Source organism: Salvelinus sp. IW2-2015, linkage group LG36 (genome assembly GCF_002910315.2).
Source record: "Salvelinus sp. IW2-2015 linkage group LG36, ASM291031v2, whole genome shotgun sequence".
Lineage (NCBI taxonomy): Eukaryota > Metazoa > Chordata > Actinopteri > Salmoniformes > Salmonidae > Salvelinus > Salvelinus sp. IW2-2015.
In genome coordinates this window covers 12,829,447-12,852,862 of record NC_036875.1, presented here as the reverse complement: position 1 = coordinate 12,852,862, position 23,416 = coordinate 12,829,447, and the positions used below count along the sequence as shown (strand labels likewise).

Below are 23,416 nucleotides of genomic sequence, written 5' to 3'. Positions count from 1 at the left end.
TCAATGTGAAAGACTGCATGCGAAGACACACAAAAACTGTGATTAAAAATCAGGGTTATTCCACCAAATATTGATTTATGAACTCTTCCTAAGTTAAAACATTAGTATTGTGTTGTTTAAAAATGAATATGAACTTGTTTTCCTTGCATTATTYGAGGTCTGACAACACTGCATAATTTTTGTTATTTTACCAGTTGTCATTTTCTGCAAATAAATGCTCAAAATGGCAATATTTTTATTTGGAATTTGGGAGAAATGTTGTCAGTAGTTTATAGAATCAAACTATTTATTTTTATTTTACCCAAACACATACCTATAAATAGTAAAACCAGAGAAACTGATAATTTTGCAGTGGTATCCTATTTGTTTCCAGAGTTGTGTGTGTGTATGTACATGTATATATATATATATACTTTTTTTAAAACAGGATAAATCTGAGGGGGCATGATGCCTCTGAAGGCAGCCCTCATTTTGCCTGAATTAAGCCCACCTTTTCTCAGCAGACATGCCCACATTGGCATGATGTGGAGCCAATGCGTGCTAAAATATTGGCCCAATTAGGCCGATGCACTTTTTCTAYTTAATAGTTATTAATTAATTCATCTAAAAAATCCACACAGCATGATGCTGCACCACCGTGGTGCCAGGTATCCTCCAGATGTGATGCTTGGCATTCAGGCCAAAGAGTACAATCGTGGTTACATCAGAACAGAGAATCTTGTTTCTCATGGTCTGAGAGTTTTCAGGTGCCTTTTGGCAAACTGCAAGTGAGCTATAATGTGCCTTTTACTGCGGAGTGGCTTCTGTCTGGCCACTCTACCATAAAGGCCTGATTGGTGGAGTGCTGCAGAGATGGTTGTCCTTCTGGAAGGTTCTCCCATCTCCACAGAGGAACTCTAGAGCGCTGTCAGAGTAACCATCGGGTTCTTGGTCACCTCCCTGACCAAGGACCTTCCCTGCCGATTGCTCAGTTTGGCCAGCTCTAGGAAGAGTCTTGGTGGTTCCAAACTTCTTCCATTTAAGTAAAATGAAGGCCACTGTGTTCTTGGGGACCATCAATGCTACAGAATTTTGTGCCTCGACACAATCTGTCTCGGAGTTCTATGGACAATTCCTTCGACCTCATGGCTTGGTTTTTGCTCTGACATGCACTGTCAACTGTGGGACCTTATATAGACAAGTGTGTGCCTTTCCAAATCATGTCCAATCAATTTAATTTACCACAGGTGGACTCCAATCAAGTAGAAATATCAAGGATGATCAATGGAAACAGGATGCACCTGAGCTCAATTTCGAGTCTCATAGCAAAGGGTCTGAATACTTATGTAAATAAAGTATTTGTTTTTTATTAATAATACATTTGCAAAAATAACAATGTTTTCGCTTTGTCATTATGGGGTATTGTGTGTAAATTGCAAAAAAAAAAGCATTGTGGCTAGAGTAACTAACTGTAAATAATCTATACATTTTTGGGGAGCCTAATGCTGAGGCATTTTTTAGGACTACATCAACAATATATATGAGTAACATGAAGTGAGAAATAACTGTTCATGCAGAAACTCAATGCTGACAGGGATTTCAGACGGTGGATGGTGGTTGGAAGAGCACACTTGCTTGAAATGGAAAAGCATTGCGGTAGCTTTTGATAAAGAAGAACATATTATTATTATTTGACCATGCTGKTCATTTATGAACATTTTGAACATCTTGGCCATGTTCTGTTATAATCTCCACCCGGCACAGCCATAAGAGGACTGGCCACCCCTCATAGCCTGGTTCCTCTCTAGGTTTCTTCCTAGGTTTTGGCCTTTCTAGGGAGTTTTTCCYAGCCACCGTGCTTCTACACCTGCATTGCTTGCTGTTTGGGGTTTTAGGCTGGGTTTCTGTACAGCACTTCGAGATATTAGCTGATGTACGAAGGGCTATATAAAATAAACTTGATTTGATTTGATAAAGATGAAGCAGCTRCTTCATAAGTGGGATGCACTGTTGAGCGCTACATCCCGAGGGGTTCGTGCTGATTGTACGGAGATTGTGACAGCCGGTTAAATGGCGTCCCTTGAGAAGGCAAGAACAAGATGTATGTCAGGAGAAGTGCAGTATTATCATAAGGAGACGTATACTTGGAATATGGAGGAGGAATGGAGGGAAAAAGAGAGGCAGAGGAGGTCTAAGAGATGGAGGAAGAGGGTGAGCTTGAGTCGGTTAAAAATTTAGAAAAAGGGGAGAAGGCTTGTTAAAGAAGAATGTAAGTGTAAGCAGAGTGAGCTGAAGACAGGAGGAGAAATGGAAGTGAATGAGATCGAAGTATGGGAGTTGGTAGGTGTGGTGAAGTTCTCGGAGCCCGAGGCTTGCACCGAGGGTCAGGATAAAGATGAGTTTGACGGTAGGAGTGAAGTTTTTAGAAAAAGTGGACCCTTGCMTTTTCGCTGATCCATTTRTGGTTTCAGGGTGGGTGAAAACAGAGTTGGGAGCTGTGGAATCATTGAGGTTAACCAGAAGTGGTCTTGTGATAATTGTTTGTGTTTCTGCTGGTCAGAAGGAGAAGGCGCTCTGCATTAAACGAATGGGGGCAAGAGTGGTGAAACAGAAGAGTCATTGTCTGTTCTTTTGAGTTTTGATGTTTGTCCGACATAGTGATGTTAGGGTATAAGTTATCCTGTACGAGCTCTTGTGCCGAATACATTACGTTGTTACACGTGTCAAGCTTATGGGCATGTGGCAGCAGTGTGTAGAAGGGAGGTTCCTAGGTGTGAGAAGTGTGCCGAAGGCCATGAGACAAAGGAATGTGTAGCATTGGGGAAAGTAGGGGAAGATAGGTCAAGGGGGAGGGATCCTGAGAGGAGTGGTGTGGTAGTAGATCTGTACCAGTACAGAGGGATAGGCCAACAAGTGATATATGTTTCAGTAAGATTGGATTTTTAGCATTTATAGCAATGGTTATTAACTGTACTGCAGGGATAGAATGTAGGTCACAGAACATGGAGGTTGTGGTGGTAGCTGCAGAGAGGTATTTGGTGTGCGAGACTTAACATCAGAAGAGTTACAGGGTGTGTTAAGTGGTGGAATCCCATCCTTTCAGGTTGTTGGCCTGAGGTAGGACTAAATAGATTTAAATAGTGGAGTAGGGTGGTGTTATTTTTATTTTTGTGTGAGTGTAGTGTTAGATTGTAGGGTATTTGTTTATATATTTATTTTTTCAAGCAAAGTATAAGGGAGTTCCACTCCAGTCTAGTAGGTGGCGGTAATGCAATATTTAGTAGATGCTAACCGCCTTTAAACCTCATCGAAGAAGAAAAAGACTTCGAGAATGGAGAGGATGAATTTTAAGGCGGAACTACAATCATGTCAACTTGTGTCTGCCGGTTGCGTTTCAATGTAACCATTAAAAATCAAACATGGAGGACGTTGACTAGAAAATGTACGGCTAACAATGCATCTTCTCTTCGTAATTTGATCAATATATGTATTGTCACATTTAAACGCGCAGGAATTATTGGCGTAGTATTTCAGCAAGTCATTGGGTAAGTTTAATTAATTAAGAATTGCGAAGTAAACAGATAGCTAGCTAGTTGCCATAAAATGTAATAATAGCCATGTCATTTGTTAACCTACCCATTAAATCCCAAGTTCATGAACACTGCAAACAGTACACAATATTTTWAAAAAGACGTCACCTCATTTCACATTTAGAGGCAAACGCGTTCCGACAGTTGTGACTTTATCAGAGCATCAAGAGATGTGCCAAACCCATTTTATTATTATTAAAGTGCTTAGGTGATAATGACAATTGCCTACACTTGTGTGAGGGCGGTGCATAGTGGTATTCGAAAACAGTCAACCAACAATTGTTACTATATAAAGAAATACACAGATATAACCTATAACACATGATACCTTTGCAGCTCACACATCAAACAAAAKATGTTCTGCAGGAGGCTATGGCTAAAGCCAGGGACTGGATTTTGGACTGCATCCCAGCAGGGTGCCCACAATCTGGCTTCTTTCCATCAAGCCTCCCTGCTCCCCCAGAGGAAGCTCCGGGGCCTGCTGTTCCCCTTCAGTGAGCTGGAGCCCCACTTGGYTTGTTCAGTGGATAGGGGCAACTTCCAGCTCTTCCAGCCCAGTGTGGAGGACATAACCAAGGCAGAGAAACTCTTCTCCCCGTCCTCCTCACACAAGATTGATTACCACACCTCTGCCGTGAGGATGGAACACGCACCCTCACAGAACCAGGCCGAGGTAGGTGGAGGGATGTGTGTTGGATGTATGTTAAAATAGTTGTGAATGTACATAGTAGTTTGATTTGAAATAAAAACACTTGTATAGGCTAGGTCTTATTTCACTTTTAGATCACAATATGCAGCTTAAATTTAACATTGGTGTCTCAAAGGTGAAAGATGCTATTGTTACATTTAAAAAAAACATCAGGCTTTCAAAAAGCTTGTCAGACATGGAGCAGCAATCTGGTCTGAAGATACGCCCTCCAATGTTGGAAAAGCCACTCCACAACTGCAGAGAATGCACATGTACAGTTGAAGTCGGAAGTTTACATACACTTAGGTTGGAGTCACTAAAACTTGTTTTTCAACCACTCCACACATTTCTTGTTAACAAACTATAGTTTTGGCAAGTTGGTTAGGACATCTACTTTGTGCATGACACAAGTAATTTTTCCATCCATTGTTTACATACAGATTATTTCACTTATAATTCACTGTATCACAATTCCAGTSGGTCAGAAGTTTACATGCACTAAGTTGACTGTGCCTCTAGACATCATTTTCTGACATTTTTCAAGCTGTTAAGGCTTTAGAAGATTCTGATAGGCCTTGAAATACATCCACATGTACACCTCCAATTGACTCAAATTATGTCTATTAGCCTATCTTCAAACTTAGTGCCTCTTTGCTTGACATCATGGGAAAATCAAAAGACCTCAGAAAAATAAATTGTAGAACTCCACAAGTCTGGTTCATCCTTGGGAGCAATTTCCAAACACCTGAAGGTACCACATTCATCTGTACAAACAATAGTATGCAAGTATAAACACCACGGGACCATGTAGCCGTCATACCGCTCAGGAAGGAGACACATTCTGTCTCCTGGAGATGAACGTACTTTGGTGCGAAAAGTGCAAATCAATCTCAGAACGACAGCAAAGGACCTTGTGACGATGCTGGAGGAAATGGTTACACAAGTATCTATATCTACAGTAAAACGAGTCCTATCTCGACATAACCTGAAAGGTCGCTCAGCAAGGAGGAAACGACTGCTCCAAAACCGCCATAAAAAAAGCCAGACTACGGTTTGCAACTGCACATGGGGACAAAGATCGTACTTTTTGGAGAAATGTCCTCTGGTCTGATGAAACAAAAATTGAACTGTTTGGCCATAATGACCATCGTTATGCTTGGAGGAGAAAGGGGGAGGCTTGCAAGCCGAAGAACACCATCCCAACCGTGACGCATGGGGGTGGCAGCATCATGTTGTGGGGGTGCTTTGCTGCAGGAGGGACTGGTGCACTTCAGAAAATAGATGGCATCATGAGGGAGGAAATTGATGTGGATATATTGATGCAACAGTTCAAGACATCAGTCAGGAAGTTAAAGCTTGGTCGCAAATGGGTCTTCCAAATGGACAATGACCCCAAGCATACTTTCAAATTGTGACAAAATGGCTTAAGGACAACAAAGTCAAGGTATTGGAGTGGCCATCMCAAAGCCCTGACCTCAATCCTATAGAAAAKGTGTGGGCAGAACTGAAAAAGCGCGTGGGAGCAAGGAGGCCTACAAACCTGACTCAGTTACACCAGCTCTGTCAGGAGTAATGGGCCAAAATTCACCCAACTTATTGTGGGAAGGCTACCAAAAACGTTTGACCCAAGTTAAACCATTTTAAAGGCAATGCTTCCAAATACTAATAAACTTCTGACCCACTGGGAATGTTATGAAATAAATAAAAGCTGAAATCAATCATTCTCTCTACTATTATTCAGACATTTCTCGTTCTTAAAATAAAGTGATGATCCTAACTGACCTAAGATAGGGAATTTTTACTAGGATTAAATGTCAGGAACTGTGAAACGGAGTTTAAATGTATTTGGCTAAAGTGTATGTAAACTTCCGACTTCAACTGTATGTACTCAACAGCAATTCTGCTCAGTGTTGGATATGTTTGACTGTGTGTGTCCCAGAGGATCAGTAGTTGGTAGAATATATGGGGTCATGAGGTATTTAATAAAAAAAMWAWTATTTAACTAGGCAAGTCAGTTAATAACAAATTCTTATTTGAACCTACACCGGCCAAACCCGGACGACGCTGGGACAATTGTGCGCCACTCTATGGGACTCCCAATCACGGCCAGTTGTGACACAGCCTGGATTCGAACTAGGGTGTCTGTAGTGACACCTCTTGCACTGAGATGCAGTGCCTTAGACTTCTGCGCCACTCGGGAGCCCAAATTGAGCTACTCGGTTTTCTTTGGTGTTTCATGCAGTTTCATGCAGCCAAGCTTTGTTGTTACATGAAAGCAAACAGTGTGCCCAATCGACTCTTCTTCTCTGGTGGTGTTGGCTCACTGTGTGACACATCCTGTGTTGTGCTGGTAAACTTTGTTTCAGGATCAACAACCAAGACAACCTCTCCCTCAATGTGATCAAGACAAAGGAGATAATTGTGGACAACAGGAAATGGACCATTCTCATCGACGGGGCTATAGTGGAGCAGGTTGAGAGCTTCAAKTTCCTTGGTGTCCACATCACCAACAAACTATCATGGTCCAAACACACCAAGACAGTCGTGAAGCGGGCACCACAAAGCCTCAGGAGACTGAAAAGATTTTGCGTGTCCTCAGATCCTCAAAAAGTTATAGAGCTGCACCATCGAGAGCATCCTGACTGGTTGCATCACTGCCTGGTATGGCAACTGCTCGGCCTCCGACCACAAGGCTCTACAGAGGGTAGTGCGTACGGCCCAGTACATCACTGAGGTCAAGCTTCCTGCCATCCAGGACCTCTATACAAGGCGGTGTCAGAGGAAGGCCCCAAAAATTGTCAGGCTCCAGTCACCCAAGTCATAGATTGTTCTCTCTGTTACCACACTGCAAACAGTACCGGAGCGCCAAGTCTAGGACCAAAAGGCTCCTTAACAGCTTCTACCCCAAGCCATAATACTGCTGAACAATTAATCAAATAGCCAACTGAACTATTTACATWGACACTATTTACACTGCTGCTACTCGTTGTTTATTTTCTATGCATAGTTACTTTACCCCTACCTACATGTACAAAATATCTCAACTAATCTTTGCCCCAGCATATTGGCTCGGTACCATTACCCCCTGTATATAGTCTCGTTATTTTTTATTGTGTTACTTTTTATTAGTATTTTTACTTTAGTTTTATTTAGTAAATATTTTCTTAACTCTTTCTTCAACCACAGTGTTGGTTAAGGGCTTGTAAGTAAGCATTTCACGGTAAGGCCTACACCTGTTGTATTTGGCGCATGTGACAAGTACAATTTTATTTTATGAAATAGTAAATGACTATTGTAGCTGGAAACTTTTTTTTTTTTTATGGAATATCTACATAGGTGTACAGAGGCCCATTATCAGCAACCATCACTCCTGTTTTCCAATGGCATGTTAGCTAATCCAAGTTGATCATTTTAAAGGCTAATTGATCATTAGAAAACCCTTTTGCAATTATGTTAACACAGCTGAAAACTGTTGTGCTAATTAAAGAAGCAGTAAAACTGGCCTTCTTTAGACGTTGAGTATCTGGAGCATCAGCATTTGTGGGTTCGATTACAGGCTCAAAAAGGCCAGAAACAAAGAACTTTCTTCTGAAACTCGTCAGTCTATTCTAAGTGCAAACCAGATGGGATGGCGTATCGCTGCAGAATGCTGTGGTAGCCATGCTGGTTAAGTGTGCCTTGAATTCTAAATAAATCAATGACGGTGTCACCAGGGGGCAGCAATGTCAATAGTCCGGTGGCCCTTTGATTAATTGTTCAGCAGTCTTATGGCTTGGGGGTAGAAGCTGCTAAGGAGCCTTTTGTTCCTAGACTTGGTGTTCCGGTACCGCTTGCTGTGCGGTAGCAGAGAGAACAGTCCATAACTTGGGTAACTGGAGTCTGACCATTTTTTGGGGGGCTTTCCTCTGACGCCGCCTAGTATATAGGTCCTGGATGGCAGGAAGCTTGGCCCCAGTGATGTACTGGGCCGTACGCACTACACTCTGTAGTGCCTTACGGTCAGATGCCGAGCAGTTTCCATACTAGGCGGTGACGCAACCGGTCAGGATGCTCTCTGGTGCAGCTGTATACCTTTTTGAGGATCTGGGGACCCATGCCAAATCTTTTCAGTCTCCTGAGGTGGAAAATGTGTTGTCGTGCCCTCTTCACGACTGTCTTGGTGTGTTTGGACCATGATAGTTCGTTGGTGATGTGGACACCAAGGAACTTGAAGCTCTCAACCTGCTCCACTACAGCTGTGATGTTAATGGGGGCCTGTTCGGCCCACCTTTTCCTGTAGTCCACGATATGCTATTTTGTTTTGCACACATTGAGGGAGAGGTTGTCCTGGCACCACACTGCCAGGTCTCTGACCTCCTCGCTATAGGCTCTCACTGTTGTCGGTGATCAGGCTTACCACTGTTGTGTCGTCAGCAAACTTAATGATGGTGTTGGAGTCGTTTTTGGCCATGCAGTCGTGGGTGAACAGGGAGTACAGGAGGGGACTAAGTACACACCCCTGAAGGGCCCCAGTGTTGAGGGTCAGCATGGCAGATCTAGGGGTGGCCTGTCAGGAAGTCCAGGATCCAGTTGCAGAGGGAGGTGTTTAGTCCCAAGGTCCTTAGCTTAGTGATGAGCTTTGTGGGCACTATGGTGTTAAATGCTGAGTTGTAGTCAATGAACAGCATTCTCACATAGGTGTTTCTTATGTCCAGGTGAGAAAGGGCAGTGTGGAGTGCGATTGAGATTGCGTCATCTGTGGATCTGTTGGGGCGGTATGTGAATTTTAGTGGGTCTAGGGTGTCCGGAAGGATGCTGTTGTGAGCCATGTCCAGCCTTTCAAAGCTCTTCATGGCTACCGACGTGAGTGCTACGGGGCGGTAATCATTTAGGCAGGTTACATTTTTTTTTTTTTACATTTTTTAAAAAGTAATTTAGCAGACGCTCTTATCCAGAGCGACTAACAAATTGGAAAGTTCATACATATTCATCCTGGTCCCCCCGTGGGGAATGAACCCACAACCCTGGCGTTGCAAGCGCCATGCTCTACCAACTGAGCCACACTGAGCCACACGGTTACCTTAACATCCGTGGGCAAAGGGACCATGGTGGTCTGCTTGAAACATGTAGGTATTACATACTCTGTCAGGGAGAGGTTAAATGTCAGTGAAGACACTTGCCAGTTGGTCCACACATGCTTTGAGTACATGTCCTGGTAATCTGTCTGGCCCCGCGGCTTTGTGAATTTTGAACTGTTTAAAGGTCTTGCTCACATCGGCTACCGAGAGCGTTAACACACAGTCATYTAGAACAGCTGGTGCTCTCATGCTTGCTTCAGTTTTGCCTGCCTCGAAGCGAGCATAAAAGGCATTTAGCTCGTCTCGTAGGTTTGCGTCACTGGGCAGCTCGCGTCTGGGTTTCCCTTTTGTAGTCTAATAGTTTACCCTGCCACATCTGTCAAGCGTCAGAGCCGGTGTAGTAGGATTCAATCTTAATCCTATATTGACGCTTTGCTTGTTTGATGGTTCGTCTGAGGGCATAGCGGGATTTTTTTAAAGTATCCGATTAGTGTTCCGCTCCTTGAAAGCGGGAGCTCTAGCCTTTAACTTGATGCGGATTTGCCTGTAATCCATGGCTTCTGGTTGGGATATGTACGTACTAGGATCGACCGATTAATCGAATGGCCGATTTTAATTAGGGCCGAGTTTTCATTACAATCGGTATTTTGAACACTGATCATGGCCGATTACATTGAGCTCCACGAGGAGACTGCGTGGCAGGCTGACTACTTGTTATGCGAGTGCAGCAAGGAGCCAAGTAAGGTGCTAGCTAGGTTAAACGTAGCTTATAAAAAAACAATCAATCTTAACATAATCACTAGTTAACTACACATGGTTGATGATATTACTAGTTTATCTAGCTTGTCCTGCGTTGCATATAATCGATGCGGTGCCTGTTAATTTATCATTGAATCACAGCCTACTTCGCCAAACGGGTGAAATAAACAAGCGCATTCGCGAAAAAAGCACTGTGGTGCAACCAATGTGTACCTAAMCATAAACATCAACGCCTTTCTTAAAATCAATACACAAGTATATATTTTTAAACCTGCATATTTAGAAAATATTGCCTGCTAACATGAATTTCTTTTAACTAGGGAAATTGTGTCACTTCTCTTGCGTTCTGTGCAACAGAGTCAGGGTATATGCAGCAGGTTGGGCCACCTGGCTCGWTGCGAACTGTGTGAAGTCCATTTCTTCCTAACAAAGACAGCCAACTTTGCCAAATGGGGGATGATTTAACAAAAGCGCATTTGCGAAAAAAGCACAATCGCTGCACGAATGTACCTAACCATTAACATCAATGCCTTTCTTAACTTCTCTGTGCTACGGATCCCTTTTACGGGATCATTTTCCTAAACAACCGCTGAATTGCAGGGCGCAAAATATTACTAAAAATATTTATAATCATGCAAGAACACCACCCCAAGAACMCCATCCCAACCGTGAAGCATGGAGGTGGAAACATCATTCTTTGGGGATGCTTTTCTGCAAAGGGGACAGGACGACTGCACTGTATTGAGGGGAGGATGGATGGGGCCATGTATCGTGAGATCTTGGCCAACAACATCCTTCCCTCAGTAAGAGCATTGAAGATGGGTCGTGGCTGGGTCTTCCAGCATGACACCGACCCGAAACACACAGCCAGGGCAAGTAAGGAGTGGCTCCGTAAGAAGCATCTCAAGGTCCTGGAGTGGCCTAGCCAGTCTCCAGACCTGAACCCAATAGAAAATCTTTGAAGGGAGCTGAAAGTCCATATTGCCCAGCGACAGCCCCGAAACCCGAAGGATCTGGAGAAGGTCTGTATGGAGGAGTGGGCCAAAATCCCTGCTGCAGTGTGTGCAAACCTGGTCAAGAACTACAGGAAACGTATGATCTCTGTAATTGCAAACAAAGGTTTCTGTACCAAATATTAAGTTCTGCTTTTCTGATGTATCAAATACTTATGTCATGCAATTAAATGCTAATTAATTACTTAAAAATCATACAATGTGATTTTCTGGATTTTTGTTTTAGATTCCGTCTCTCACAGTTGAAGTGTACCTATGATAAAAAAATTACAGACCTCTACATGCTTTGTAAGTAGGAAAACCTGCAAAATCGGCAGTGTATCAAATACTTGTTCTCCCCACTGTATATACTTGTGGTGGTGGAAACATGTTTTGTCTAATGCAGCTGTATTGATCATCTGGGTAGAATAAACTTGGTTAAGCTTTCATAGTGTCCGTAGAGGTTTTTATTTTTTTTATTTTACTCACTCTGAGAATTAGGTTCTAACACTCCTCAATGCCATTGGATGAATCCCGGAACATATTCCAGTCTGTGCGAGCAAAACTGTCCTGTAGCGTAGCATCTGCGTCATCTGACCACTTCCGTATTGACCGAGTCACTGGTTCTTCCTGCTTTAGTTTTTGCTTGTAAGCAGGAATCTGGAGGATAGAATTATGGTCAGATTTGCCAAATGGAGGGTGAAGGAGAGCTTTGTACACGTGTGTGTGTAGTAAAGGTGGTCCAGAGATTTTTTTATTTTCTTCTCTCTGATGACACATTTGACATGCCGGTAGAAATKAGGTAAAACGGATTTAAGTTTGCCTGCAGTAAAGTCCCTGGCCACTAGGTGCGCAACTTCTGGATGAGCACTTCCTTGTTTGCTTATGGCCTTATACAGTTGTTTGAGTGCTGTCTTAGTTCCAGCATCGGTTTGTGGTGGTAAATAGACCGCTACAAATAATACAGATAGTGTGGTCTATAGCTTATCATAAGGTTCTCTACTTCAGGCGAGCAATACCTTGAGACTGCTTTAATATTAGACATCGCGCACCAGCTGTTATTGAAAAATAGAAACACACCCCCACCCCTCGTCTTACCAGACGTAGTTTCTCTGTCCTGCCGGTGCATGGGAAATCCCGCCAGCTTTATATTATCCGCGTTGTCGTTCAGCCACGACTTGTRAAACATAAGCTATTACAGAGTTTAATGTCTCGTTGGTTGGATAATCTCGATTTTATATTTCAATGCTTGTACGTTGGCCAATAGAACTGATGGCAGTGGGGGTTTACTCGTTCTCCTACAAATTCTCAGAAGGCAACCYGACCTCCGCCCCCTTTTTCTCCATCTTTTCTTCACGCAAATGACAGGGATTTGGGCCTGTTCTCGAGAAAGCAGTATATTCTTTGCGTCTGACTCGTTAAAGGAAAAAGCTTCTTCCAGTTCAAGGTGAGTAATCGCTGTTCTGATGTCCAAAAGTTATTTTGGATCATAAGAGACGTTAGCAGCAACATTATTATTATAAAATAAGTTGTGAACAACTAAAAAAAAAAAGCGAACAAAATAGCACAGTTGGTTAGGAGCACTTAAAACGTCAGCCATCCCCTCCTGCGCCATTCTACAATTCGACCATGAAGGCCTGATTCACGCAGTCTCCTCTGAATAGTTGATGTTGAGATGTGTCTGTTACTTGAACTCTGTAAAGCATTTATTTGGGCTGCAATTGCTGAGGCTGGTAACTCTAATGAACTTGTCTTCTGCAGCAGATGTAACTCTAGGTCTTTCTTTCCTGTGGTAGTCCTCATGAGAGGCAGTTTCGTCGTAGCGATTGATTGTTTTTGCGGCTGCACTTGAAGAAACTTTGAAAGTTCCTGAAATTTTCTAGATTGACTCACCTTCATGTTTTCAAGTAATGATGGACTGTCTTTTCTCTTTGCTTATCTGAGCTGTTCTTGCCATAATATGGACTTGGTCTTTTACCAAATAGGGCTGTCTTCTGTATACCACCCCTACCTTGTCACAACACAACTGATTGGCTGAAACGCATTAAGAAAAAAGTTGATTTGTGGAACATCTTTCAAGGCACACCTGTTAATTGAGATGCATTCCAGGTGACTACCTCRTAAAGCTGGTTGAGAGAATGCCAAGCGTGTGCAAAGCTGTCAAAGGCAAAGGGTGGCTACTTTGAAGAATATAAAATATATATATTTAACACTTTTTTTGGTTACTACATGATTCCATATGTGTTATTTCATAGTGTTGATGTCTTCACTATTATTCTACAATGTAGAAAATAGTAAAAATAGAGACAAACCCTTGAATGAGTAGATGTGCCAAAATATTTGACTGGTACTGTACTTACATACATAAAATAGTTTTGTCTGTGAAAATACTAAAATACACAGGAGAAAAACTATATTATATAACAAATATTAAAATACACATGTATTTGAACCCAGGTCTGGTGTGTGTGGGGGAACATGCGTGGGTGGGTGGAAGACTGGGGGGGATGACTAAGTGTGTGGAATGGGCAGATTAACGCTCGCCCCCTCCTTCATGCTCTTATGCTTATAAGAATGGAATGAAGAGAACATTGGCCATGGCTTATTAATTTAACAGAATTCTGAAATGTATTCATGTAACCTCAGTCAGACCAGGACTTTAACCTAGATTCTTCCCCGCAGTGCCAAATGGAAAGATGTTTGGAGAGAGGAGTGGTGCAGAGCCAGAGGGTTCAGTGATTGTGAGACACGTGGTTTTAGTTACCGCTCGGCTCACCACCTCTCCCCTGTCAGTGTGATTTATCCCCCGGCAACATGGGGGAGCGGCTCTCTGCATCCATCTTGTGTCAGACAGACTCCATCTTGTGTCAGAGACAGATGGCTCCAGTAGCTCTGATTGTCCGCTGGGACTCCAGGATATTACAGTAGCACACTGTCATAACTCTACAAATGACTGATTTTATATCATGGCTGGCAACACACAGTTGCAAACCCAAAGCAGTGTGCTCAGCATCGCAGAATATAAACACTTTAAGGTGAACTTATCTTGTTTTTGAATATCTATGCACACTAAGCTTTAACTTCAAAGTGATAATACAAAAAAAACTATATTTTTTTAATGTATATATACACACTACCGTTCAAAAGTTTGGGGTCACTTAGAAATGTCCTTGTTTTTGAAAGAAAAGCACTTTTTTTTGGTCCATTTTATAATAACATCAAATTGATCAGAAATACAGTGTAGACATTGTTATTGTTGTAAATGACTATTGTAGCTGGAAACGGCTGATTTTGAATGGAATATCTACATAGGYGTACAGAGGCCCATTATCAGCAACCATCACTCCTGTGTTCCAATGGCACATTGTGTTAGCTAATCCAAGTTTATAATTTTAAAAGGCTAATTGATCATTAGAAAACACTTTTGCAATGATGTTAGCACAGCTGAAAACGGTTGTGCTGATTTAAAGAAGCAATAAAACGGTCTTTCTTTAGACTAGTTGAGTATCTGGAGCATCAGCATTTGTGGGTTCGATTACAGGCTCAAAATGGCCAGAAACAAAACTTTTCTTTCAAAAACAAGGACATTTCTAAGTGACCCCAAACTTTTGAACGGTAGTATATTCATATTTTCAATTTGGTCAGCTTGTTGTTAAGGTCCTTACACCCTTTTGGATGTTTGTTGATGTGTTGTAATATTGATCATGGTGATTGTGTGTGCCTTGCCAGGTGTGTTTCATCGGCAGGAGTAATGTGGGGAAGTCGTCTCTCATCAAAGCTCTGTTCTCCCTGGCTCCTGACGTAGAAATTAGAGTCTCCAAAACACCCGTGAGTAAACTAAGATCTGTTGTTTATTGGGGGGGTCCTACATTGTGTTATCGCTCTGTCTCATTCCATACATTCTCTAAGGTACTTTCACTACCTGGCATTTTATCCACTCTCTCTCAGGGCCATACCAAGAAGATGAACTTTTTCAAAGTGGGCAAAGCTTTCACCATGGTGGACATGCCTGGTTATGGATACAGGGCTCCCAAGGACTTTGTGGAGATGGTGGAGCACTATCTGGGTTCAAGAAAAAAGTAGGTCTTCGGGATGTTTTAGCTTTACATTATGTGGCTGTCAATCAATGTACAGTAAGTACACTGAACAAAAATCTACACGCAACATGTAACATGTTCTAATATTTTACTGAGTTACAGTTCATATGAGGAAATCAGTCAATTTAAATGAATTCATTAGGCCCTAATCTATGAAAATCACATGACTGGGCAGGGGTGCCGGGGTGGGGTGCATAGGCCCACCCACTGGGGAGCCAGGTCCAGACAATCTGAATGAGTTTTTCCCCACAAAAGGGCTTTATTACAGACAAAAATACTCCTGAGCACCTCCCCCACCCCTCAGACGATCTCGCAGGTGAAGAAGTCGGATGTGGAGATCCTGGGCTGTCGTGGTAACACGTGGTCTGCGGTTGTGAGGCCGGTTGCCAAATTCTCTAAAATGACGTTGGAGGCAGCTTATGGTTGACAAATTAACATTAAATTCTCTGGCAACCGCTCTAGTGGACATTCCTGCCTCAAAACTTGAGACATCTGTGGCATTGTGTTGTGACAAAACTGCACATTTTAAAGGTGCCTTTTATTGTCCCCAGCACAAGGTGCACCTTTGTAATGATCATGCTGTTTAATCCGTTTATTGATATGCCACTACTGTCAGGTGGATGGRTTATCTTGCCAAATGAGAAATGCTCACTAATATGAATGTAAATACATTTGTATACAAAATTTGAAAGAAAAACCTATTGTGTGTATGGAAAAAATCTGGTATTTTGTATTTCAGCTCATGAAACATGGGACCAACACTTGACATGTTGCATTTCTATTTTTGTTCAGTGTAGATCAGGGCTCTCCAACCCAGTTCCTGGAGAGCTACCCTCCTGTAGGTTTGCGATCCAATCCCAGTTGTAACTAAACCTGATTCAGCTTATCAACCAGCTAATTATTAGAATTGGGTGTGCTAGATAACCAACAGGACGGTAACTCTCAAGGAGCAGGGTTGGAGAGTTGATGTAGATCGAATGCATTTGTCTGTTTGTGTAACATGATCATGCTTTCCTCTGCTGTGTTACATTTCTATCAGTCTGGTAAGGACCTTCCTATTGGTGGACGGCAGTGTTGGGCTACAGGAGGCAGATATGATCGCCCTGGAGATGTGTGAAGAGTTCAGTCGGCCTTACGTGGTGAGATTAACCTCTATAGCCTCTGTTTTAATAGAATATATATACATATTGTCAYGAGAATTTTGCTATCTCAATGGTTGAACTCAACTATCACTCAAGCTTTGTCTATTTCCCAGAGGTCGTAAATCTCCGGTTAATAAAGAATTAGACAAAGTCTCAGATTCTGCAATAGATCAATACTTTATTCAGAGAGCGCTCTGCCCTCTCAAGTTCAGAGCCCATCTTATATACACACACGTTCCTGTCATAGGCTACTCCCTGCTCAGATTGTCTGTATTTTTCCACTATACTAACACATCTCATTATCTTCTGCAAGCCTAGCCATTTCTAACAGTTACTCCCCTACCTAGGTTGGGGAGGCCTCTTTCCTGTTATTGGTTTCAGAGTTATCACAAGGTCGTCTGTAGACAGTTCAGTTGTCCTTTGATGTCTCAACTATACATTTCTCTTATTGCTAAATAGTAACACAATGTTTTAGTCTTAACTTGTTTTACACACACACATTATTGGATTATGACTAACACATTTCATTCAATTATATGGTTTCAGGGTGGAATACTTTAGTCATTATCTTAAACATACAAATTATTATATCACATATATATATATATACACACATATACAGTTGAAGTGGAAAGTTTACATACACCTTAGCCAAATACATTTAAACTCAGTTTTTCACATTCCTGACATTTAATCTTAGTAAAAATTCCCTGTCTTAGGTCAGTTAGGATCACCACTTTATTTTAAGAATGTGAAATGTCAGAATAATAGTATAAGGATTTATTTCAGCTTTTATTTCTTTCATCACATTCCCAGTGGGTCAGAAGTTTACATACACTCAATTAGTATTAGGTAGAATTGTTTTTAAATTGTTTAACTTGGGTCAAATGTTTCGGGTAGCCTTCCACCAGCTTCCCACAATAAGGTGTGAATTTTGGCCCATTACTCCTGACAGAGCTGGTGTAACTTAGTCAGGTTTGTAGGCCTCCTTGCTCGCACACGCTTTTTCAGTTCTGCCCACAAATTTTCTATAGGATTGAGGTCAGGGCTTTGTTATGGCCACTCCAATACCTTGATTTTGTTGTTCTTAAGCCATTTTGCCACAACTTTGGAAGTATGCTTGGGGTCATTGTCCTGACTGATGTCTTGAGATGCTGCTTCAATATATCCACATAATTTCCCTCCCTCATGATGCCATCTATTTTCTGAAGTGCACCAGTCCCTCCTGCAGCTAAGCACCCCCACAACCTGATGCTGCCACCCCCGTGCTTCATGGTTGTGCTAGCATCYCCCTTTTTCCTCCAAACATAATGATGGCCATTATGGCCAAACAGTTCTATTTTTGTTTCATCAGACCAGAGGACAATTCTCCAAAAAGTACGATCTTTGTCCCCATGTGCAGTTGTAAACCGTAGTCTGGCTTTTTTATGGGCGGTTTTGGAGCAGGGGCTGTGGATATAGATACTTTTGTACCTGTTTCCTCCAGCATCTTCACAAAGTCCTTTGCTGTTGTTCCGGGATTGATTTGCACTTTTCGTACCAAAGAACGTTCATCTCTAGGAGACAGAACGCGTCTCTTTCCTGAGCAGTATGACGACTGCGTGGTCCCATGGTGTTTATACTTGCGTACTGTTGTTTGTACAGATGAACGTGGTACCTTCAGGTATTTGGAAATTGCTCCCAAGGATGAATGAGACTTGTGGAAGTCTACAATTTTTCCCCCTGAGGTCTTGGCTGGTTTCTTTTTGATTTTCCCATGATGTCAAGCAAAGAGGCACTTGGTTTGAAGGTAGGCCTTGAAATACATCCACAGGTACACCTCCAATTGATTTTAAATGTCATTTAGCCTATCGGAAACTTCTAAAGCCATGACATMATTTTCTGGAATTTTCCAAGCTGTTTAAAGGCACAGTCAACTTAGTGTATGTGAACTTCTGACCCACTGGAATTGTGATACAGTGAAATAATCTGTCTGCTAAACCAAGTGTATGGGAAAATGTACTTGTGTCATGCACAAAGTAGATGTCCTAACCGACTTGCCAAAACTATAGTTTGTTTACAAGAAATTTGTGGAGTGGTTGAAAAATGAGTTTTAATGATTCCAACCTAAGTGTATGTAAACTTCAAGTGTGTGTGTGTATATATATATATATATATATATATATATATATATATATGGGATGATGGCATTGTTAAACAACTCAGTGTTCTGTTTTGTGTCCTTGTGTATGTTAAGTTTACAGAATTTTACTATAATCTAGGTTCTCCATTTTCATTGCATGCCATTTAAGCCTTTTCTGTCCCTCTCCTCCTTAGTGTGTTATGTTCCATCACACTCACTGTAGAGAGCAGATTCATGTAGAACGCTCTAACTTGTCCCACTCAGCTATTTAAAAACCGCAGTCCTGGATCCGGCCATTATTGATTGGCCCTGTCCTGTGATTAATGCATGAAGCTGTGATTTATTCATGCTATCAGGTTATTAAGCACAGCTTCATGCATTAATCACAGGACTGGATCCGGCCATTATTGATTGGCCCTGTCCTGTGATTAATGCATGAAGCTGTGATTTATTCATGCTATCAGGTTATTAAGCACTTTTGACCACATAACTAAAATGATGTCAACGGGATCTTAAATAAAGCTAACAGGTTATTAAGCACTTTGACCACATAATTTTAGTTATGTCAACGGGATCTTAAATAAAGTTTATGTCCACCTTGTGGAGCCACAACAGACTAAAGGACTGACGTCAGATTAAAATTATCCCATTGATGTACTTACATGGGATGAATGGATGCACTCGTCATACTGCCAATAAAATACAGGCCTAGCCCCTGCCGCTTATAGTGTCCTAAACCACCCAGAAGATGACCGAAAACGTTAGTTATTGTTCCTCATAGAACCGCTTATTTTGCTTGGGAATTGGGAACACAGTGTCTGATTTGGACTAGCACACAATGAGAACCTGTTTATTCATTCATGATCGTATAGCCTATCAGCACTTGTTAATGAGGCATCTTTGTAAAACTCTTGTTTTGTCTGGTGTGTGATGCAGATTGTGGTGACCAAGATCGATAAGTGCCGCCAGGGGGTGCTGTTGACTAACCTGCTGCAACTTCAGGATGCCATAAAACAAACTGTTAGCTGCTTCCCACAGCCCTTCCTGGTCAGGTGAGTCACCCACACACCCTACTATTTTCAGTAAATTGTGCACCATATATATCTCTCTTTTTAGACCGATGGCTTGTCACTGTGAACTTGCCATGTCAGAATGTAAATTTACACACACATCGTTATAGAGCTCGCCTTATAGTCCTAAAAAATGTGTTACCTCTGGTTCGTTCGGCCATTCCTATGTCGGAAATTAATGGGGATAGAGTGGGGTTTTGGGATAAATGCCGAAAGTAAGGTTAACACAGGTTTAGGAGATCTTAAACGTTTTGTTCTGTGAGGTAATGACCTTTTTAGGAATTATGGAGCATTTATGTGCTCGTTTTGATTACATAAATGCTTCAAAATTCCCAAAAAGTGACGTTAGCTGGTGAACAATTTCTGATAAAAAATACTTGTCTTATACGTAATTTTTTATCACATAGTCTTTATCAGCTAACGTCACTTTTTGGGAATTATGATKCATTTATGATCTCCTAAGACCTTTTTGTTTTCTGAATTTATCAAAAAAACCTCAAACCCCCATTCCTTTCCCCATAGGGTTTGCCCAACAAGCCATGGCGGAGTTAGTGCTTACAAAAAGAAGCCATTACTATTGCTCAATATTCAAGGACATAAAGAGTTAGTCACAGTCACACTTATTTGGCAAAAGACCGACAGACACACCCTCTCTCATTTCACTCATGTCATTGTAGCAATCACATGACTAGACCAAGGTCATCACAGATGGAGTTGTAGTCTACAGGAAGAAAGTGTGGCTGACTGCTTACATGCAAAATACACACTGAGTGTACAAAACATTCCATGACAGACTGACCAGGTGAATCCAGGTGATAGCCATGATCCCTTATTGATGTCACTTGTTAAATCCACTTCAATCAGTGTAGCTGAAGGAGAGGAGACAGGTTAAAGAAGYGTTTTTAATCCTTGAGACAATTAAGACGTGGATTGTGAATGTGTGCCGTTCAGAGGGTGAATGGGCAAGACAAAGGATTTAAGTGCCTTTTGAACGCTGCAGRGTTTTTCRCGCTCAACAGTTTCCCGTGTGCATCAAGAATGTGTGTWCCACCCAAAGGACATCCAGCACACATGACAACTGTGGGAAGCATTGGAGTCAACATGGACCAGCATCTACACCTTGTAGTCCATGCTACGACAAATTGAAGCTGTTCTGAAGACAAAAGGGGGTGCAACTCAATATTAGGAAGGGGTTCTTGATGTTTGGTATAGTCTGTATTTAGATGAATAGCCTATGTAAATATAAAAAAAATGCAACAAAACATTAATTACATCAATGGATACAGACTTACAGTACAATACTCAATATTAGGAAGGTGTTCTTAATGTTTTGTACACTCCGTGTATATAGCCTATCACCTCAGATATTTCTTGTTCATCCTTTTAGATAATGGAACGATATGCTTCAGTTCCATCGTCATGCCAACCACACCGTACCGTGATATTGTATTGTAAAATCTCTGTTGCCTTCACTGTAAACCAGAAAGTATGCCATTAGTTAGTGCTGTAGTTTGACTGTAACCTGTCTTCCTAATTCTTTAGGTGATGGGAAAGGACAGACTGGATTATGTCACAGTGCAGTTTACATATTATCTTATGTAAGCTGCAGTGCAGGTTCACTTTTCTTTATTAAAAACTGTGAAAGTGCACCATTGCGGCACACATGCATTTGTGTAAATAAAACCTACCTATCTAATTGGGTCAGATGGCTACCAGTGATCAGATAAGACAAGATAATGGTGGCAGTGGCACGCACGTACGGTTGGGCATACACACACACACGGACCTGACTGCACACTGTCATTGAAATTGGAGGGAGAGGAATGGCCGTGTGCAGGAGAGACAGACTGTGTGTGAGAGAGAGTGTGACTGACTGTCACTCACACACTCTGCCTCTCGGCCAAGGTCTTAGGGGTTATGTCCGGCTGCACATTCCATAAAGGTTGAGTGTCGGAAGAATATCTCACACCAGTAACTAACTGATAACAGACCCACTGAAGTGCTACTCTACAGATACCAGCACACTAATGCACTAATTTACTAACACGGAAGGGCCCCGTTATAATGGCTCGTAAACTGTACATACACATGTTAACTGTCGTTCTTCACAGGCAGGCACACCTACTTTCTCACTTTAACAACTACTTCATTACTCTGTCCTGTGTTGTGTATAGCAGGCCTCGCCAATTCTATACATGCAAATATGTTTGGCTGTCTTCAAAAATTTGAAGCAGCTATATATTGATCTCTCTCTCTTCTAATCGACAGTTCTCTCCATTTTTCGGGGATATACCTGCTCCGTTGTTTCATTGCCCATGTGACTGGGAGCATTCAGCTGGGAGACACTTGTCAAAGCTGATCTGAGACCAGTTAACCACCTCTTCTCTGACTGCACACTCTGGAGCACAGCTGATAACTTCTTTTGGAATCAGCTCATACTTACTCAATCTATGAACACTCGCACCACTGATACAGTAGCCTATTGTGGACAGATTTCAAAACTGACCAGAGATCAGTTGCTATACTTGGCTCATGTGCTGCTACAGTGTTTCTCTTCTAACCCCTAAACCATTATACCAAAGCAGACAGCTGATCCGAGATCTAATCCACTGTCTGTAAGTGCTTTCTTATGGACACGGTACTGTGTGATTCTACGGGAACTTTCACCTTGGGAACAGAGACAAACTAAAAGCTGACCTGAAGACAGTTTCCCAATAGAGCCACTTCACCTTTAGTGTTTGTGTACATTGTTTACTATAGTCAGACTGCTATTTCTGTATATACCGTGCATTCGGAAAGTTTTCAGACCCCTTGACTTTTTCCACATTTTGTTACGTTAGACTTATTCTATGGATTCAGTCGTTTTTTACCTCCTCAATCTACACACAATACCCCATAATGACAAAGCAAAAACAGGTTTTTAGAAATGTTAGCAAATTTATTACAAATTAAAAAAACGTAACTATCACATTTACTTAGGTTTTAAGACCCTTTACTCAGTACTTTGTTGAAGCCCCTTTGGCAGCGATTACAGCCTCGATTCTTTTTGGGTATGACGCTACAAGCTTGGCACACCTATATTTCTGGAGCTCTGTCAGAGTGACCATCGGGTTCTTGGTAACCTCCCTGACCAAGGCCCTTCTCCCCCAATTGCTCAGTTTTGCTGTGCGGCCAGCTCTGGGGAGAGTCTTGGTGGTTCCAAACTTCTACCATTTACGAATAATGTAGGCCACTGTGTTCAGAAATTGTTTAGTAACCTTCTCCAGATCTGTGCCTTGACACAATCCTGTTTCAGAGCTCTACGGACAATTTCTTTGACCTCATGGCTTGGTTTTTGCTCTGACATGCACTGTCAACTGTGGGACCTTATATAGACAGGTTGTGTGCCTTTCCAAATCCTGTCCAATTGAATTKACCACAGGTGAACTCCAATCAAGTTGTAGAAACATCTCAAGGATGATCAATGGAAACCGGATGCACCTGAACTCAATTTTAGAGTATAATAGCAAAGGGTCTAATTAGTTATGTAAATAAGGTATTTCTGTTTGTCATTGTTAATACATTTGTAAACATTTCTACACTTCTTTTTTTTCACTTTGTCATTCTGTGTAGATGTGTTTTTATTTAATCGATTTTAGAATAAGGCGTAACAAGATGTGGGAAGGGGTCTGAATACTTTCTGAATGCACTGTATGGTGATGGGAATATGGATTGTTTTAATTTTGTAATAAAAACTATAAAAGGAAACATTTGTGTTGGTTGTTGTAGAACTCTGGACCTAAAGGGTCCTATATAGTAAGCTACTGGTGGAGACTTTGTTAAACATTTCCCCTAGCATTTAATGAATGACAGAATTAATGGGGAAAGAAGTACTAAGGGAAGCAAAAACTATTGAACTGGCTACATTTTGAGAGACTGGG

The 23,416-nt window shown here is 41.7% G+C and overlaps 1 protein-coding gene across 3 annotated transcripts; it reads left to right on the top strand.

Annotated features, from left to right (window-relative positions):
• Nucleotides 1-3,330: 3,330 nt before the first annotated feature.
• Nucleotides 3,331-23,243, top strand: gtpbp8 (GTP binding protein 8). Of its 3 annotated transcripts, none has more exons than XM_023981624.2 (7): nt 3,331-3,524; nt 3,936-4,242; nt 14,795-14,893; nt 15,014-15,144; nt 16,202-16,301; nt 19,363-19,478; nt 21,765-23,243. In XM_023981624.2, the coding sequence occupies exons 1-7, from the start codon at nt 3,346-3,348 to the stop codon at nt 21,853-21,855; spliced, it is 1,023 nt and encodes a 340-aa protein (XP_023837392.1). In that variant the 5' UTR covers nt 3,331-3,345; the 3' UTR covers nt 21,856-23,243. The 3 variants fall into 3 exon arrangements, with proteins under 3 accessions (XP_023837392.1, XP_023837394.2, XP_023837391.2); XM_023981626.2 differs by lacking the exon at nt 21,765-23,243 and adding an exon at nt 21,039-21,758 and having other exon boundaries at nt 3,342-3,524; nt 3,906-4,242; XM_023981623.2 differs by having other exon boundaries at nt 3,345-3,524; nt 3,906-4,242.
• The last annotated feature ends 173 nt before the right edge of the window (nt 23,244-23,416 follow it).